Here is a 17,382-nt window from a genome sequence, read left to right as displayed (position 1 = left end):
AAGTCTCTGCAAGGAAGATTCAGTGGTGGGCCAACCAATTTAGCAAAATTGGAGAAATCTGCTGATCATCACAGTTCATAAAACAAACGTCTTAGTATATATAACACCAATAATAGATAAGTTTGCAGACTCAAGATAAGCATTTCATTTCAGACTATTAAATTTTTAAAATCACAAATAGACAAAGGCATTTGAAATGTGCTGCAGAAATACAAGGGGACAAATACGTGTATGGATGTAGTGCTCTGCAGAACACACAGGGATGGTTAATCAGCATCAGCTGCACTCTAATCTGGACCAGAAGAAACTGCGGGATAAATAGAAATAACAGCTTAGTGTGAAACCGAAGAATGAAAACCTTATGAATGATGGTCATCTGAATCAACACAGCAAAGAAGGAATTAGTGATCTATCTTCCTGCTATTAAAGCATATAAACCCACCATATTAAAGGATAAAGACAACTGGAAATAGAAAAGAACAACAGGGTTTTTCTACTCAGTTCTGGATTTACTAGATTAATTTTCACGTTATGACAGTGGCAACATTTACTGAAGAAATTAAAATTCTGAAATGGTGAAAGCAAGAAATGTAGCAAGCCATGGCACCAACACTTGCAGATATTCCTATCTGGTCACTTGCAATTATGCTAACATGTGTGTGACAACATCCATTACATTATTTGTTTCTCCTCTCCTCAGAAGATGTGGTAGGTGGAAGGAGTCTGTAGATCATCTTTCTCTGATTTTCAAGTCGTACAAGAGAACTTGCATGTATAAAGCAGCCCTTACCTTCTGGACGGTACTGAGCTACAATAGTCACTGCTTGGCCTGCGTTCTTCAGGGCTGCTGCTGCCTGTTCATGGGTTGCTGCTTTTAGATCTACTCCATTTACCTACAAGTAATATAAAAAAAAGCTCTTCATCAAAATTAATGCTTGTATTTATCACCACAGAACACACACCTGTGGAAAAAAATTAACTGGACACAAACTAGTTTCCATACCATGTGAATTTCCCCTGTTCCCAGTATCCTTCCTGAAAGCAAGTGTCAATAAAATCCTCTCTCACATACACCCCTCTTAAGAATTACTGAGACTATCATAGTATATCACTCAGTGAATGGACAATTTTCTTCTTGTTTAAGTGTGTTTTCTTTCTTTTTAAGGAGACACAGAGAATGTAATTTTTTGTGATGGTTCAGGGACCTTCTTAGCCAAAGAGTGCCTACAGACCATGCTGTCACCACATCTAGTGAGAGACAACACCCTCTGTGAATCTGGCATTGTTTTCAATGCAGCAGATTAAAAATAGCATCACAAAAAAACTGAAGCAGAAATGTGTGTTCCACATTTTAGACCAAAAGCACTTTTCATAGTTCAAACTAAAATAAAGATGTGCTTTAATATCAGTTTTAGTAACAGCTGTTAAAAGGACATAATTCCTCTTAAATAACTTCCAAACTACGATGTAATTGTCCAAAGAAATGATTCTCCATAAATTAAGTAATTTCACAAAGAAACACACAAAATATATATGACCTTCAATACTAATATAGAAAAAGCCCTTAGTGAGGTATGAGATGGATCTTTGTAAGACTAACAGGAAGTTCAGCAGTTACTGCAGGAAGTAAAGACCCAGTTTTAGACACTGCTGCCAAGCGTCTCCATCTCATTAGAAGGCTTATTTCTGAAACCAGCATTCTTTCAATTTAGACACACACAGCCCTCAGCTACCAGACTAAGATAAGTTAATGTCTTCACTGAATGCCTCTGAGAGAACGAAGTGCTATTTTAATCAGGTTATAGATGAGAAACAGGCAGACTAAAGTCCTCGAAGATACTTTGGAAGAATATTGGCACCTGTTCCATTATTTCAAATTTAGCTCAATTAATAACATTCTTTGTATCTCCTTAATTGGCATTAATACGCAGGGAGGGGGAAACTTTTCTTGCTGTTTAAATAAAAGAAGCAAGGAATCCTACAGAAATTATCCGATCTCCTTTCCTAAGCTCTCCGCTCAGGTCAGCTGGCCCTCCTGCAAGGATGAAAGAGATGAAAATTCCTTCTCCGTCTTCTCCTCCAACAATGTTGAAACCAAGACCTGTTGATCCTCGATGTAAGACGACCTTTCTAGGCTCTCTGAAGGAAAAGAAAGGAATGTGAAATCTCGGTCGCTAGACATGAGTAAAAGTAAAATAAACAATTAGAAAAGCTTCTAGATGCAAAATAAAATCCCCTCACTGTTGTTAGGTGAACTGAACAAATCTGTATGTATGTATGTATAAATAAATGAATAAATAAATTCCTATTATACTACAATGCTATTCAGCACTAAATGTCATTACTTAATGTTTTCCATCTTGTTCAAGAACATCAGTATAGGTTGTGACATTCTCAAATACATTTTCAATTTCAGTGAAGCAACTGCAATTGAAAAAGTTAAACTTAACCAAGTTGTTGCAATCTCTTTCATAGGACCCCCTCCTTACTTGAATGAGGGGAGGAAAGAAGAAATATTGATAAGACCAGTCAAAATCTAATGCAGAAAGACTCCTTCCAAAAATCTACTAACCTGCTACTCGATCTAATAAAAGTAAAGCGTAAGTGATCTCAGAAAAAGACATTTCTAATAAAGCAGAGAAACTGTGCACTGCATTTCAAAAATCACTAGAGAGCACTAAAGAACAATTAATGGACATTAAGTATTTGGAGGCATTAATTATTAATTTACAGGATAAAGTAAGAAGCTGCTTTCTTTTCCAAAACAAAAAGTATCATCTAGTCCAATCTTTAAAAATCACTCAATTTTTGCACTAGCTATTAAATCATCTTAAGGTCGAATTCTTAAATTTCACCTCTATCAACTATTATATTCATTTTTTCAGAGTACTATTCTATTACAAATAAATGACATTGTGAAAAAAAAGTATATATATTGCTCTGGATCACACCAATACGTTAACAAAAACAGAACAGAAGAGAGAACAGAAAGATGCAGTATCTTTTAAAACAACATTCAAAATTTATAAACTTCTTTTTGGGATGGAGAGAATGTAATACGAGAAGGTAATTCAAAGAAAATCTAAACATTTTTCTGAATAGCCCTTGCATTTTGGAAGAAATCTAAAACCAGCCTTTTACAGTAATTTTAAAGGAAAGCAATAAAACCATAATGATATCAACAGGATGGAATCATTTTGGCTTATATGTCTACCTAACTCTCAGCTAAAAATCAGTACAAAGACATATCCTACCTTCCACTACACTAAAATCAATTCTCCAATTCATTATGCCACGTATGTTTCAATCCTGGGTGGACCCTGCCTTGGAATCTGAGTGACATTATCCATATCAGATGGTGGTATAACACAGAATTCAGCAACAGCATACTGAAAATGCAGTATAACATCCCTATACTTGCAGAACAGAAGGGCAACAAAATTACAACAGCTTCCTTTGATCAGCAGTGATGAACAAAAGATTAATGCAATCTACTGAATCAGTGAAGGAATGAACAGTCTGTTAATGGGAAAGGATTAAGAGCTCTCCAGCCTTTCTGGGTTTAGAATCCATCAAAACAAACCTTTGTCTGTGGGGGCAGAGAGGATCCAAACATTGCTTGCTTTAAAATAAGAAAATCCCTGGTCTGCTCATACTACCATCCTAAAAATCTCTGTTAACGCAGGCAGCATTCCCAGGGGTTTCTCTTTTTAACACTATTCCTGGACTGATAAATCAACTGTGTGTATAGATACATATAAATATACCTAGTTTTCTCCTTACAACAATGTTCACAAGAGTTAAAAAACTAACATCTATTTCTTGAAATAAAATATAGCATTCACTATTATTTTGCCCACAAACACATCTTGGAGCTTCCCTGGTTAATCAATTTGACACTTAGATTTGGTTATTCATTACCTGGTAATCTCATCATCTCCAAGCATTCCCTTGGGAACTGGTGAATATCGCCCTGGTGATGCTGGGGGCAGGGACTGTCCCAGGTAGGCAGATGGAGTGATATGGTTATCCACTGGCTGAGAATAAGCTTCACAGAGGTGGAAGAAAAACAAGAAAAGACATTAGGATAAGACAGAAAAAGGGCTGGAGGAACTGAAACAAAGGAGTGACCTCTTCTAAAAATGAACTATAGCAGTTCAAATGATATATTATAAATATCATAGTTCTAAAATATTGTCTTAAGTCTGCAAATTCCCAGGTCTCCTCACCAAGTCAGTAAGCAAATTTTTCAGTTTGAAAAAAAGAAAACTTTTTTAGAAACAGTTACTGTGGGTAGTTGAAGCCCATGGGGACAGTCTGGAGATTTATCTGTTTTAAAGCTGTCTTTAACTTGACTGAATCAAAGTTTTAACTGAACCACAACGCACATACTAAAAGAAATTTAGCATCTTAATGATTACAATTGATGGAAAATATTCTACAACACCAGGAGAATTGTTTCAATAAATAATTAAGAAGGTGCATGACGTTTCCAAGTTAGGCACATCAATTTTAAGTGCTCATTAAGGCACAGTCATACCCACTGTTTGCTATTACAAAGCATGTTCTACAATTGGAAATGTTTTTCCTGGTGTATGTGCTTCAAATTTTGAGGCTTAAATATGAAGGGTGGGGACACTTCACAGATTCAGTATTATGAAAGTTGCCAGACTCTCTTTGCTCTTACCTTCTGTATCTGATGGGGTACCCGACCTCTGAGGATTTACACTAAACCCAAAGCTCTTTAACTGAACATACATGACACAGATTGCAGAAGCAATCTGCATATTCTCCTTTTTTTTTCTTTTCCTTTTTAAACCATTATCAAAAAGTTTCAATCATATACAAACTTATTAAGAGTACTCTCTTGATATCTATCTATATACGTGATTTTATAAATACATATATACACACATATATATACACACAAACACACACAATATATATTTGCTAAATAGGCATCTTTCAAACCACCCAGGTCTGGGCGGGACTGTGCCTGTAGTTCTAGATTCCTAGTAAACCTGTGTGCAATAAATTCTTCACACGGCATACGCATCAGATCAACACTGTCAGCATTTCAGCAAGCATTAAAATCCACTATTAAGAGCTCCAGCAGTTTAAAAGCACTGGGTGATAAAGTAATTGTGCTATTCAGACACACCAGCCCTCAGTTAGTTGCATGAGACTGTGCAGAATTTTTGGAAATCATAATTCTGGATACACAAGAGGTTTCAGCAAAATTCAGAACTGAAGTACAAGAGGTACCTGGTGCCCTTCTATAACAGACAGACGGAAGCTCCCTCACATTGCTTGGCTTCATGAGGTCTAAAGCAAAGAGAATGCTGCTTTTGCTAAAACCAAATTATCAACATAAGCATTCACATCTGACAATTCCCTAAAAATTAGGAACTGTTCAACATATGTGATTCCTAATACAGTTTTTTAGAACAGCAGTAACACACACATATTGCACCTTCATCCTCCTACTCCCTGCAAGGATTTTATAGATCCCACTAACCTTCCATCTGTCCCAGTACAATATGTAGTTTCTGTGCACTGGTAAGAGATTCGGACACCTAACTGTCAGTTTCAAGACTTGGGGTTTTTAGTCACACAGGAATTTCAGCAACAGATTTTACACAATGATTACCAAACCATATTGCAATATTTGCTTTTCAGTTAAAAGATATGTTTTTTAATACAACATTATTATTTCCACGTCATTGTACACACTACTTGCTTAAAACAAAACCACGCACAAATATAGTTATTTTGCTTTTCTCAGAAAATTTTAAAGCTAAAGCACAAAAAATGAAATGCAAGACATTATGAGCTCTTTTCCAACTACAGGAAAATGGGTTTTGATTAAAAAACCTGAACAACTGTTGCACAGTATAGCAGCTCTGTACATTCTGTTCATGCACTAAATTATCTCATTTCACAAAATGAATTTGAAATTGCTTTTAACAAGCCAATGGCAGCCATAATGATGCATATTTTATAGGAAGTAATTAGATACAAATTCTATATTCATTGACGTACAGTGCTTCTCCCTTGATTGTTTTTCAAGTTCCTAAAGCTTTTAACTGCACTGTGTTCAGAAACATACACACCAACTACTACATAATCTTATTTTAAACATTTTTTTATCCTTTCACCATGTAACTAAAAGTCAGCTATCAATCAATATAACAGTTTATTATTTCAGACCTGTGGACTGTTCCACAACAGCACTGGCTACATCCTTTATAGGGTTTTACATATGCTACTTGCTTGGAACAGTCTGGTCCTTTCTCAAGGCTGGTGTTCTCAGTGCTATGAAAGAAAACCTACAAGGCACGAAGAGGCTCTCTGTGGAGCTCGGGCACGAAACCATGCCTGTGCCCTTCCTGAAACTGTTTTAGATTGAAATTATAGTTGAACAGTATTCATGATGAACATGATAGAAATAAAAGGCAAGCCATCACTTTTTGAATCCTAAAGGAGGTCTAAACTTCTGTTTCCAGGTAAATATTATTACTGATGGAACTGATAAAGGAACTGTCTTTTGGATGAACAGAAAATTGCATGCATAAAATCAACTTGCTTTGACAGGAAAAGTCAGACTTTTAAGAAGAAATTCCATTTCCAAATCCACCCTCTCCTTCACATAAGACAGTTCTAGACAAAAAGAAAAAATGGAAGATTTCCTATTATTTTCCTATTGTCTGTAAACTGAGGACACCAATCACAAGTACAATCTCTAAAATGGGAAATAAAATTAAAACTTTATTTTCTTTTACTGTTATTACATATTCTTCTCTTCCTGTACTTATGCCATTTAAGAAATGATAAGGGATTCATATCTAGTGAAGAAACTGATTATTCCATACCTTCCAGTATTTTATTTCTCAATGCAGTGTGGAAATACTGTACCAAGGCACAAAAACACAAAGGAAAAAATACTTTGAAATTAATTAGGAGTTAAAAATGCATTATTAATAATGTCTTCAAAGGAGGCCTGTATAGGAAGCAAGTACTCTCTCTCAAAAACCATTTAGCCACTTTTCTAACTCTGATATTCTACTACATGCACTTCACAGGTAATGTTGGTGTTTTAAACAGCAAGTACTACACCTTCTTAGTAGTATTTCAACTGAATAACTTTAAAAGCATTTATATGAACAAATCACTGGGTATTTGTTCCAGGAACCATTTAATGACTACATTTTACATATAGATTATGGAGGCAGTTTACACTCCTACTGACATATGACCCCCACAGCAGGCTAATAGCTCTGATTATCCCACACATATCAGCTGAGCCGTCAACGCTCAGGACACAAGACCATCCCACCCGCAGTGCTGTTGTTCCTCTGCACACAGTAAATACAGTGGGGGACTTCTGTTGCATTTCCATGTTTTCCGTATGGGAAGTTCTCATTTTTCAGCCTGATGGAGAGTGGAGAACAGCACTCAGAGGGCAATGTGCTCAGAAACAACAATCTTTCCTAATTTTATTCTTCTTGAGTTAGAAAATGCTTTACAGATCACTGTAAAGTAACTGTTTAGACTGGCAATCCACACCCCAAGAGCTAAAAGATAAATCCACAGAAGCAATAGAAACAGGCATAGCAATCAACTATTCCAGGTCTGTGACCAAGCTTTTATCACTCATACACATCCCAGTCTCTAGAGCTACAGCACACAGCCATCAGCTACTTTTCCCACATTCATTCTCTGCTGAATCTCGGGTCTCAAACAACCCCAACTCTTCTTGAACAAGATTTTCAACAGTAACTTCCCTCACGGGCAGCTGGAAGCTGTTCACTCACTCTGACAAATATCAAATGACAGAGGTCAATTTTCAGCCCCAGGTGCACAGTGTTGGCACAACATCTGTACTCTTCCCAATAAATACTGCCATAAATCAGAAGCTCAGAAACCTCTTGATGAAATATCCCTTGATTCTAAGGCACTAACCCCAAGGAAACATCAAATGATTTAATTATCTATATAGATACTAACTTCTTTGATCCCTTCTTTTGAGCCATCAGACCACCTGACAAGGCCATACTATTGTGTGGCTGATATTCTTACTACAGGAGTTCTAAAAGAAATCAGATTTTGCACAAAACCTAGACACTGAAATTTGTGAACCTTGTTCTCGAACAGTTCTTCAGTATCCTCACCTCTGCATTTTAAATCCCCATCACCACGGTGAGGCAGACCTAAACAAGACCAGTTCCCAAGGCAAAATCTTATGAATTAACTACCATGTTTACACAAGTTAGCACAGTGAGCAATCTATTGCATGTTCTGCACAGTACCAAATACTGTGCACTGTGCTTCTAGATGTTTCTGTTAAAATGAGAATAAAAAAAAAAAAAAACAAGAAACACAGAAATAAAATAAGCAAACAAAAAACCCTCCCAAGGGGGGGTCTGTAAGTGAGCAGTTTACATATAAACTCAAGAGCAGAGTTTCTACCTTGACATCATTTGTAACAGACACGTTCACAGGGAGCTTCTGTGCACGACTTACTTCTCCTTTATGGTAGGACTGAAATCCTAAGAACCTGGACAAAAGGATTCTCATGGACAGAAATGGGAAGGAGGATCGCAAATACATGTCTCAAAACAGCTGCAGGTGAGTAGGTGAAGAAAGAAGCCTGGTAACTGTTTCAACACTGACTCACAATCTAAGTGATCCTAGAAAATACCTCTTTAATATCTGCCATCTGGTGAAAGCTCTTCAGAATCCCTAACCTAAAGCTCTTGAGCTCTTTACTGCTCTGCTAAATGCAGTATAAAATACTACATGCAGGTGCCACCATTTTTTGGTAAGAGTTCTATCTAACTGAGCAGCTTCTTGCAGAAAGCAGAGGCTTTCTAGTTGCAAAGTTATCAAACTCCTTTATAAAGCAAGAAAGAGCCTTTGAAGAGATTGATATCTCCCTTTGAGATTTCTGTTGTAAATGTGCAAATGCTGAGAGGTACTGGAAAAGCTTTTGTTCTGTCCTGTATTAGAAAAATAGCATTTAGCAGCTCAGATACACACAGTTGTTTCTTATAAGTGAAAGACTGAGTTAAAAAATAAACCGATTTCCTGGAATTAAGTCATTAAACACCTCAGCAAGACCTTTGGGTCTGCTTTGTGTTCAAAATTCTGGCAGTAGGTTCAGTCTCCGCATCAGCGGCAGTAACAGCCAGCTGCACTTTGATTAACAGAGACACAAGCTCATGGAGTCTTAGGTTTCTAGAAAAGGCTTCCCTGTCATAAGGAAAAGAAACAGATGAAAGTTTCATCAAAGAACCCAGCACTTTGCAGAGGAATGTTCTTTGGTCTACCAGAAACAGTGAAAAACAGAGTATCTTCAGATGGAGAACTGAAGGGAACTTTAGCTAAATGAAATGAAACTCAGAAAATCTACTCAAAAGTACAGACAGACCACAAACCTTGTCAATGGTCACTAACAGACAGACAAGACACCGGAATCTGAGAAAAACTTTTCAGAATGTTTGAGTAGGAGGAGAAAGGTTCCCAGAAGCAGCTGCTGGAGCTTGAGGTACATGACAAGGTCAGGAGATTGGCTTTTCACTTCTCAGTAAAAGGATAGAAGTGACACTTCCCACAAAGAATGGGATACTGGGCTCCACAGAATGCCACCATCTCTCAAATCACACTTAGAGGGAGAGCAAATGGAGAGAAACTCTGCAGGAAGGATGGTAATGGGACAAAAGGAGCCTGCATGTGTGACCAGGCCATTAATCTCCAGGTAATGGATATGACATTGAGTCATGCCCACTGAGAAATTAAGGACTCAAGGCAAGATGGCAGTGGACATCCTCATGGCAGTTATGTGGGATTACCCTTGACAGAACTTTCCTGATCTGTCCAGCCAATGGCCATGGTGAGAAGGTATTCTTGAAGATGTCACTGTCTCTCTTATGGCTCCATGTTATGATGCAATTACCTTCAATGAACTGAGTCTCCAGTTCATCCACCATTTGAGACAAGAGGTCCAACAACCAGTGGCCACTTTGCCAGTGTCATTATTTATTTGGACTAGGCGAATTATCAGGAATCAGCTCCTTCTCTACCTTCCTCCCCTCAAACTTTCTACAGGTTTTGCCTTTGTCCCCACAAAAGATTAACAAAGTAAATATTCCAATGATTGAGTCAGGGTACAGTAGTAAGAGATGAGATACTCCAATGTTTGTCACACCCCAATCCACAGCAGTGTAACTGCATTACTGCAACACTACCAGGAACACTATGTACAAATCAGATTTCTCTGTCTCAAAAAATATGAATTCAAGGTGAAACATATGAAAAGATCAGTTATAGGTAAAGAGAAAAGGAAGCCTACTTTCCAAGGAAACAGTGGGAAAGGTTATTGAACAAACTTGATACAGTAAGGGAAAATGGCTGCTCTTTAACCATAATATCTATGAGTAGAACACTGCGGAAGAATCAGTGGAGGCTGAAAATTAGGTATGTCAAAGAATGGAGCCTTCAAGAGCATCCTTCTAATAACACAGTGGAGATAAAACCTAATTACCTCCAAATTGTAATTCAATAAGCTTACAAATAGATATTAAGATACTGTAGCTATTGCCAATAAATGATGGGCTTATAAGGTACACTTCAGTCGTCTGTTGTGCTGCACTTTTGTTTGTTGTTCTTTAAATACTGTTTTCAATTACATCTTCCAGTCCCAAAGTGCTCTTTTTTTTCATATGAAGTAGTATCTAAACAGATCAGTGCTACATATCAATTACACATATCTAATGGCAGGAAACAAAGCAATACCTAAAATAACTCACCATTTCATGTGACAACATGAGTAAAACTGGTCACCCAGAAAAGTCAGTCTGTTTAGTCTTGGGAAGACACAGTCATATCATTCTCTTCCCTTTCTCCAGCCACTAAATGATAATAAACCATCTCGAAGTGTACTCAACTCAAATATTTCTTTACATTGTAGTTCAACCCTGAACTTTCTGGATTTGTATGTGTGACTTTGAAAATACTCTTGTCAGTAGTACCCTTATGTCAACAAGAAATTCTTGTAACTACTTTTGAATACTTTTTTTTCCATTTGAATTGTCAACAATTATGTCAAAACTGAAGTCAGATTTCAAGTAAGTTAACATGGAATTTTTTGGCATATTCACAGACAGGCACCAGAGCAAGAACTTCCCATCCTCCCAGGTCAGTTTATTCAAGTATATGCAAGCTCCTGATAAACCAGGAAAACAGGAAAAATGTCAGAGCATCACTATCCTCTAGTTGAAACAGTATTGTCTTTTGCTTAGTTTACAGGATACTGAACATCCTCACAGTGCATTGCTTGCTATTCTTCACAGCCCCCAAGAGCATGAGGCACTTGTTCTCTCTCCTTGTACTCATCAGCAAGTGATGAGCAACACAGCCTCTAGGACTGGGCCATGACAGCCACAAAAACATACCTGAAGCCCCGCTGTTGCTGTCTTTTCAAGATACAAGCTATAGGATGTTGTTCTGTACAGCATATAATTTTCCTCATTTATCAACATATGTCAGATTTTTGCCCCATATAATTTTTAAAACCTTGAAACAGTTAAAATACTAAAAATGAAATATGTTAAAGCCTTAAGGGAAAATTAATTAAATCAGAAAGATAAGATGAACTTACAGTTTGTGATGTCAGGAGGGGCATAACTGTCATTCATGAACATGCTGGTGGGTTTTGCAACCTTCAGATAAACAAAGTCAGACGTGTTTTTTAAGGCAGTCACTGCTTCTTCATGAGTAACTTCTTCTAAGCAAACACTGTTCACCTAAAGAGAAAAAAACCCCAAATTCTCAACACAGAAAAATGTACTGTTTTCATAGGACACTCACTGAAAGCTGTTGGAGCACTGGCACTGAGAGTCTTTATTCGGATTCATGTGCCATGGACATAATTGGTTACATAAATAGATTTTAATTCCTACCACTCCTGAAGACTAAAAAGTCATTTTGCTGTATTTGGTAATTGTAGTGCAACCTAAACACAGAGGAAGTTACATTCTGCAATATATGGGTGTGTATCTCTACCTTAGTGACTAAAGCTTTGACTAAGTGAAATTCAGCTAATCAGAAGATCATAGAATGGTCTGGGTTGAAAGGGACCTCAGAGACCATCTCATAAGGATACCACACACTAGACCACGTTGCTCAGAGCCTCATCCAGCCTGGCCTTGAACACTTCCAGGGATGGGATACCCACAACTTCTCTGGCAACCTGTTCCAATGCTTCACCACCCTCATAGTGAAGATATCACAGATGACATTTTACTTACTTCTTTCTTGAGTTAAAGAACTGAGGGAATGATTACAGCTACCACCAACTAGGACACGGTATTTAGTATATCCAGTAGCAAACTGCACATGCTCCTTGTATCTCTGAAACAGTACCTGATATTGATCTAAAACTCTTTTATTTAATTTTATCAGCCAAATGTTTTTAATGGATAAAGTAATGCTGGACAAAGTAATTGGTCACAAAAGTTTGGAACTTATAACAAAACTTCCTTTAAGCCTTCCCTATAATTTATGACAGAAGCAAGTTAGCATGGAAATTTTTTGTATAGGTGACAAATTACAACACTGGAATGCAATTCACCATTAAAAGGAAGTTTTCCAGTGCTCTTGCATTCTGAGAAGTCCTATAAATAAAAACACTTCCTATAATGAAGATTGTAAATCTTAAAACCATGAAATATGAAGAGCATTATCATCAAGCAGTTGGACCTTTAGGTTTGTGAACTTGCATGGCATATGAAGACGAATATTTACTGTGCAGCTAATATTGTAAGCATATTCTCTCTGTTTTTTCCTCCCAGTTCTCAGGTAAGGATCTGTTCCTGTCTTGAGCTGATTCCACAGAACCATGCATTGTAACACCAAGATCTCATTCCTAATATTTAAAAAGAAGCAGGATTCTTCACATAAAGGGATAATCCCAGTATTTTTTAAGTACCTTCATATTCCCTAGCTCTGTGTTTTAAGTGACAAAATTATCCAAAAAGTCTTTTTACAGATGGAAAACTCTGCACTAAACATTTAGAGTTCATTTCTACTGTTGGAAGAGCAGTAGAATACATGTTCTGCTGTTTTGTACTGTGAGTACAGATGTACCCAGGGCTCTTACATAAGGAAACAGTGGTAGAGGAAGGAGTGTAGAGCAATTAACCTAACTAGAGTTAACAATGCAGAAATACATTCAGAAATTTCTGGCTCTGGCTCTCATTTTTCTATCTGGACAACAAATTTCTGGACTGAATTTAAGAAAGTTGAAAGTTATTTTTACTTTGTGCATAGAAAAATTCAACTTTGAAGCTATTTTAAGCTTTTGAAAAAATAAAAATGCCATTCAAAAGCATTACAAACACTGAAATGCAATATAAGCAGCAGTTTTACTAAAGGCTGGCTAGCCACCAGTACAAGGAGTTCCATTCCATTCTTCTCTTTTGAGAGGAGAAACAATCCCATTGTATGTTTGTTTAAAATGCTGTCACTCAGATCCCAGAAAATAATAGCAGGCCTCAGAAATAAACATGCTGATTCATACAGGTTTTGCATGGAACATTGGGCTGAGGAATAGATTTCAGATTTTCTGATGAGATGGCGTTGAATGATGCAGATTTAATTTTATCACTGATTTCCAGGCAGCTTAACCACAAATTGAATCATACCCCTCTTGATCCTAAAAGTGAATGGCCATTAAGAAAATGCAGCTCTTACTTACAGCTAAAAGTTTGTCTCCAATCTGAAGTTTGCCATCTTTATGTGCTGCCCCACCTTCAATGATTTTGGTTACATAAATGCTGTTGTCCCCAGGTATATGCTGATTTCCTACACCACCAGCAATACTGAAACCAAGACCTGCTTGAAGATAAAGGCATTACTCAAGAAACCTTTATTGCATTCATTGTATTCAAATTCTTACATAATAACAATCCTTGTATCACACGTAAATATATATAATATCAGGCTCTGGCTGAAGCAATTCTGATGCCTTTTCAAGTGAACTTGAATAATTTTCTAAAAAATAAAGTTCTAGAAAAGACATAACCTGTACACAAGTTCTGAAAACCAAAAGCTAGACAATTTACTTCATGCCTTGTGAAGTATGGGCACAGCAGAGCTATAGCACCTCCGCTGATATTTATAGAACTTTTTCCCAGAAAGTACTTTCCCTAAATTATTTTTAATCTCTCAAAGATCCTTTTTAGGTAATCCAATGAATTATTTTACTCCAATTTTTAATGTACTTAAAAATTACTAGATATAATCAGACACATTTTTACCATTTAAAAGAAAACACTGCATTCTGCAAGAACAGTTTCAATCCTATCCTTATGAAACAGAAGCTTTATATTTCCAGCATACCTTTGGGGCCTTTCACAAGTTTGATTTCCACTATTTTTTCTGTGACTGGTTTTCGTCTTTTGACATACAATCGTACGATTGATCCCGCTTCTTTCAATGCTTCCACTGCTTTGCTGTGTGTCACATCCCGAACATCCACCTCATTTACTCGTAGGATACAATCATTAACCCTGGAGACAGCAACAGTCATGCTCAGCTGTTGTGTTATAGCAGAGTGCACACATTAGGAGCCCAGTATCTTATCAAGAATACACTAACATACATGTTAACACATTAAAATACAAAGATTTTTTTTCAAAATTCTACTCATTCAAAACAACGCTCTAAAATTAATTCTTATTGCTTGAAAATAAATCAAGGATCACTAGAAAGCATTTAAGAGGAATATTTAGTTCACAGCTGAAGAGGGCACCATATTACATGTTCCTCATTTAGACAGTGTTTTGATCCGATGTTTGTAAAAATTACCTTTTGTTTACAGCTATAAAACAGAATTTAAAAAATCAAAGCCTTGAAGGCACACAATGAAAACGCACCGTTTTTAAGCCACGATAGGAACAAGTCAATCTTGCTTTACACAAGCAGATTAAGTGCTGGCCTTCCAGTCCATTTAACATGTTGCTGCACTAACACTGAGTCCTCATTACACTGAGTGCAATGCCAGGCCCACCTGTCACCATGTCCTGCCAGATGTACCTCTGACAATGGCCAACAAGCTAAAATGAAGCCTCGAAATAACCTCATTAGGACTAAAACCCATAATACATTCAGGTATTTGCACATGAAATGATGGGGCAAGTTTTTGGCGACACAAGAGGAAAAAAGATAGTCCTACAATCAATGTGGATGGGTACCTGAAAAATTAAGACACTTAATTATTACCAAGCATAAAAAAGGGTTGTTATTAAACTCAACTATCTCTAAGAGTTACCTATTCTACCTGTCTAAGCATTTTCTCAAATTAAGGACTGTGAAACATATGGTATAATAAATTTATACCACACAATAGAAAAAGTTCACCTAATTTCCCTGAACTGCCAATATTATTACTTTGGGAGACACATATTGGACCACTCAAACATTCTTCATTATTTAAAAAACACTTCTGTAAGGAAACCCTATTTAACATCTAATGCAGGATGATAAAACTGTTAAAAGTAACAGAAAATTTTCTATCCACTGTTTAAAATACAATAACAGCACTTAGCAACCCAACACAGAAATTCACCCTACCGTAATCTTCCATCCTGGGCAGCTGCACCCCCGGCTATAATTTTTGTAATGAAAATACTTGCATCATCCCCAATATGTGGGTTGTCTGTACCACCTGCAATGCTAAAGCCAAGTCCTGAATTTCCCTAAAGATAGAAGGGAAAAAAAGATTTATACATTTCTTTTCTGGGGAAAAGATATTCTGGTGTATTTGATTCACTGTAGAACCAGATCTACATAATTTTCACTGATAACAAAAATATTAAAAGACAGTTTAAGCAGTATGCTACACATATAACTTATTTCTATGAAAATAAGTATAATTACATCTTAAATATATGTAAGGAGAATGTAAGTCATTGTATAACTAAGAGATACAGTTCCAGCCCCACAGCTTTCTCATTGAACTTGATAAACTGTAGGAACCCAGAGTGCAGAGAAATATTCTCTGCACTCTGGGTTCCTACAATAAACTACATAAAATCTTCTATCTCTAATGTGCTAGATATTTGAGGTTATTCATACAAATATTTGCTCCTCATTAAATTATTAGTGGCATATTCTTTTTCCCAGAGAAGCCTTTAAATAGCTTGTGTCCTACCTCTAATATATCCCCACAGATGCAGAGATTCAGACTGATATTTTTCTCTTCAAGGATTGCTTGCCCTTACCATCAACTGCAAGACCTCTTCACCCTCTCAGTAACCACCAAAACTGCACAGGTATTAGATACAATAATTTCTTTCTGTCTTTTTGTTAGCAGTGCATCTCAAGTGAACTGAGCTAGAACTCAATGTAGAAAACCTAACAAAGAAATGCATGTGACAAGTGTCACATAATCTCAATATAAAACTTAATGGTATATAAGTAAAAGCCTATGAAAAAAATAGCAATACAGATGAAATCAGAATCTGTGTTGTTAGTCTCTACAAGTCTGGGTAGCAACATTAAATACAGGATGTCTTAGAGGAGATCATTCCCCCCATTTTACTCTCAATGGTCAAGGATATTAATAAACTTTCAATTCCTGCTTAGCAATTGAATGTACTTTTTTTCTTCAGGTTAAATAATCTACCTAAAACAAAAAAAGAAAGAGTAAAAATTGGTTTGGATTGCTATTTTTCATATTAAAGTATCATAAATCCCATTTCAAACAGAGTACAGAATGACATTTAGCATGTTACCCTTTCAAGAGTAATTTCTTCATACTCGTAATCTGCATCTGTGCCATTAACCTATAAAAAACAGAAAAGTGAAACTTACAGAGAATCTTATACTTTCCATGACACAGTTTGCTTGGCAGTTCACTCCCATCAAATCTCAGCTAATTCACAGTGACCACTGAGGTCAGAGGGGACATGTGATTTTCACACTACTCTGTATTTATGAATCAGACAATCTTTTTGTACGAGTTTAAAAGTTGCCAGTTCAGAGAGCAGACTGTTCTACACAACTACTGTAGGGCACAAGTCCTCTGCTTCTGATTGCCAGAAAGAAAAATGCTCTTGAGATACTCAGATGTTCCTCAGGCTATACAGGAACTTGAAACTGAGAAAAAATAAAGAGAATGTGGGGTAGAGAAGAATTGTAAGGAAGAATAGAGCAGCATTTGCCAATTGTTGTTCCACACTGAGCAGAGAAAAATCAAAGACTGATGCTTTACACCACCTTCTCATGAGAAATGCGCAAGACCCTTCTAAAGTAAAATTTAACAACTGTTTATACTACTATTTATCATGTTACATACATACTAAAGTTCAACAATTTAAA

At 36.7% G+C, this 17,382-nt stretch overlaps 1 protein-coding gene across 27 annotated transcripts in view; it reads right to left on the bottom strand.

Moving 5' to 3' along the window:
• Nucleotides 1-17,382, bottom strand: part of DLG1 (discs large MAGUK scaffold protein 1) — a 148,692-nt gene that overhangs the window by 38,425 nt on the left and 92,885 nt on the right. For 15 of the 27 annotated variants that reach the window (XM_039557271.1, XM_039557273.1, XM_039557275.1 and 12 more), the window contains 8 exons: nucleotides 16,797-16,847; nucleotides 15,634-15,758; nucleotides 14,401-14,570; nucleotides 13,757-13,893; nucleotides 11,660-11,804; nucleotides 3,922-4,048; nucleotides 1,983-2,139; nucleotides 791-893 (listed from right to left, as the gene is read on the bottom strand). In XM_039557271.1, coding sequence (XP_039413205.1) covers nucleotides 791-893; nucleotides 1,983-2,139; nucleotides 3,922-4,048; nucleotides 11,660-11,804; nucleotides 13,757-13,893; nucleotides 14,401-14,570; nucleotides 15,634-15,758; nucleotides 16,797-16,847 — 1,015 coding nt within the window. Of the gene's footprint in view, nucleotides 1-790; nucleotides 894-1,982; nucleotides 2,140-3,921; nucleotides 4,049-11,659; nucleotides 11,805-13,756; nucleotides 13,897-14,400; nucleotides 14,571-15,633; nucleotides 15,759-16,796; nucleotides 16,848-17,382 lie in introns of all 27 variants that reach the window. The other 12 variants (XM_039557270.1, XM_039557272.1, XM_039557274.1 and 9 more) reach the window with 1 other exon arrangement.

Source organism: Corvus cornix, chromosome 9 (genome assembly GCF_000738735.6).
Source record: "Corvus cornix cornix isolate S_Up_H32 chromosome 9, ASM73873v5, whole genome shotgun sequence".
In the NCBI taxonomy this organism is placed as follows: Eukaryota; Metazoa; Chordata; class Aves; order Passeriformes; family Corvidae; genus Corvus; species Corvus cornix.
The sequence above is the reverse complement of the archived record's forward strand: the minus strand, read 5'-3'. Positions and strand labels throughout refer to the sequence as shown.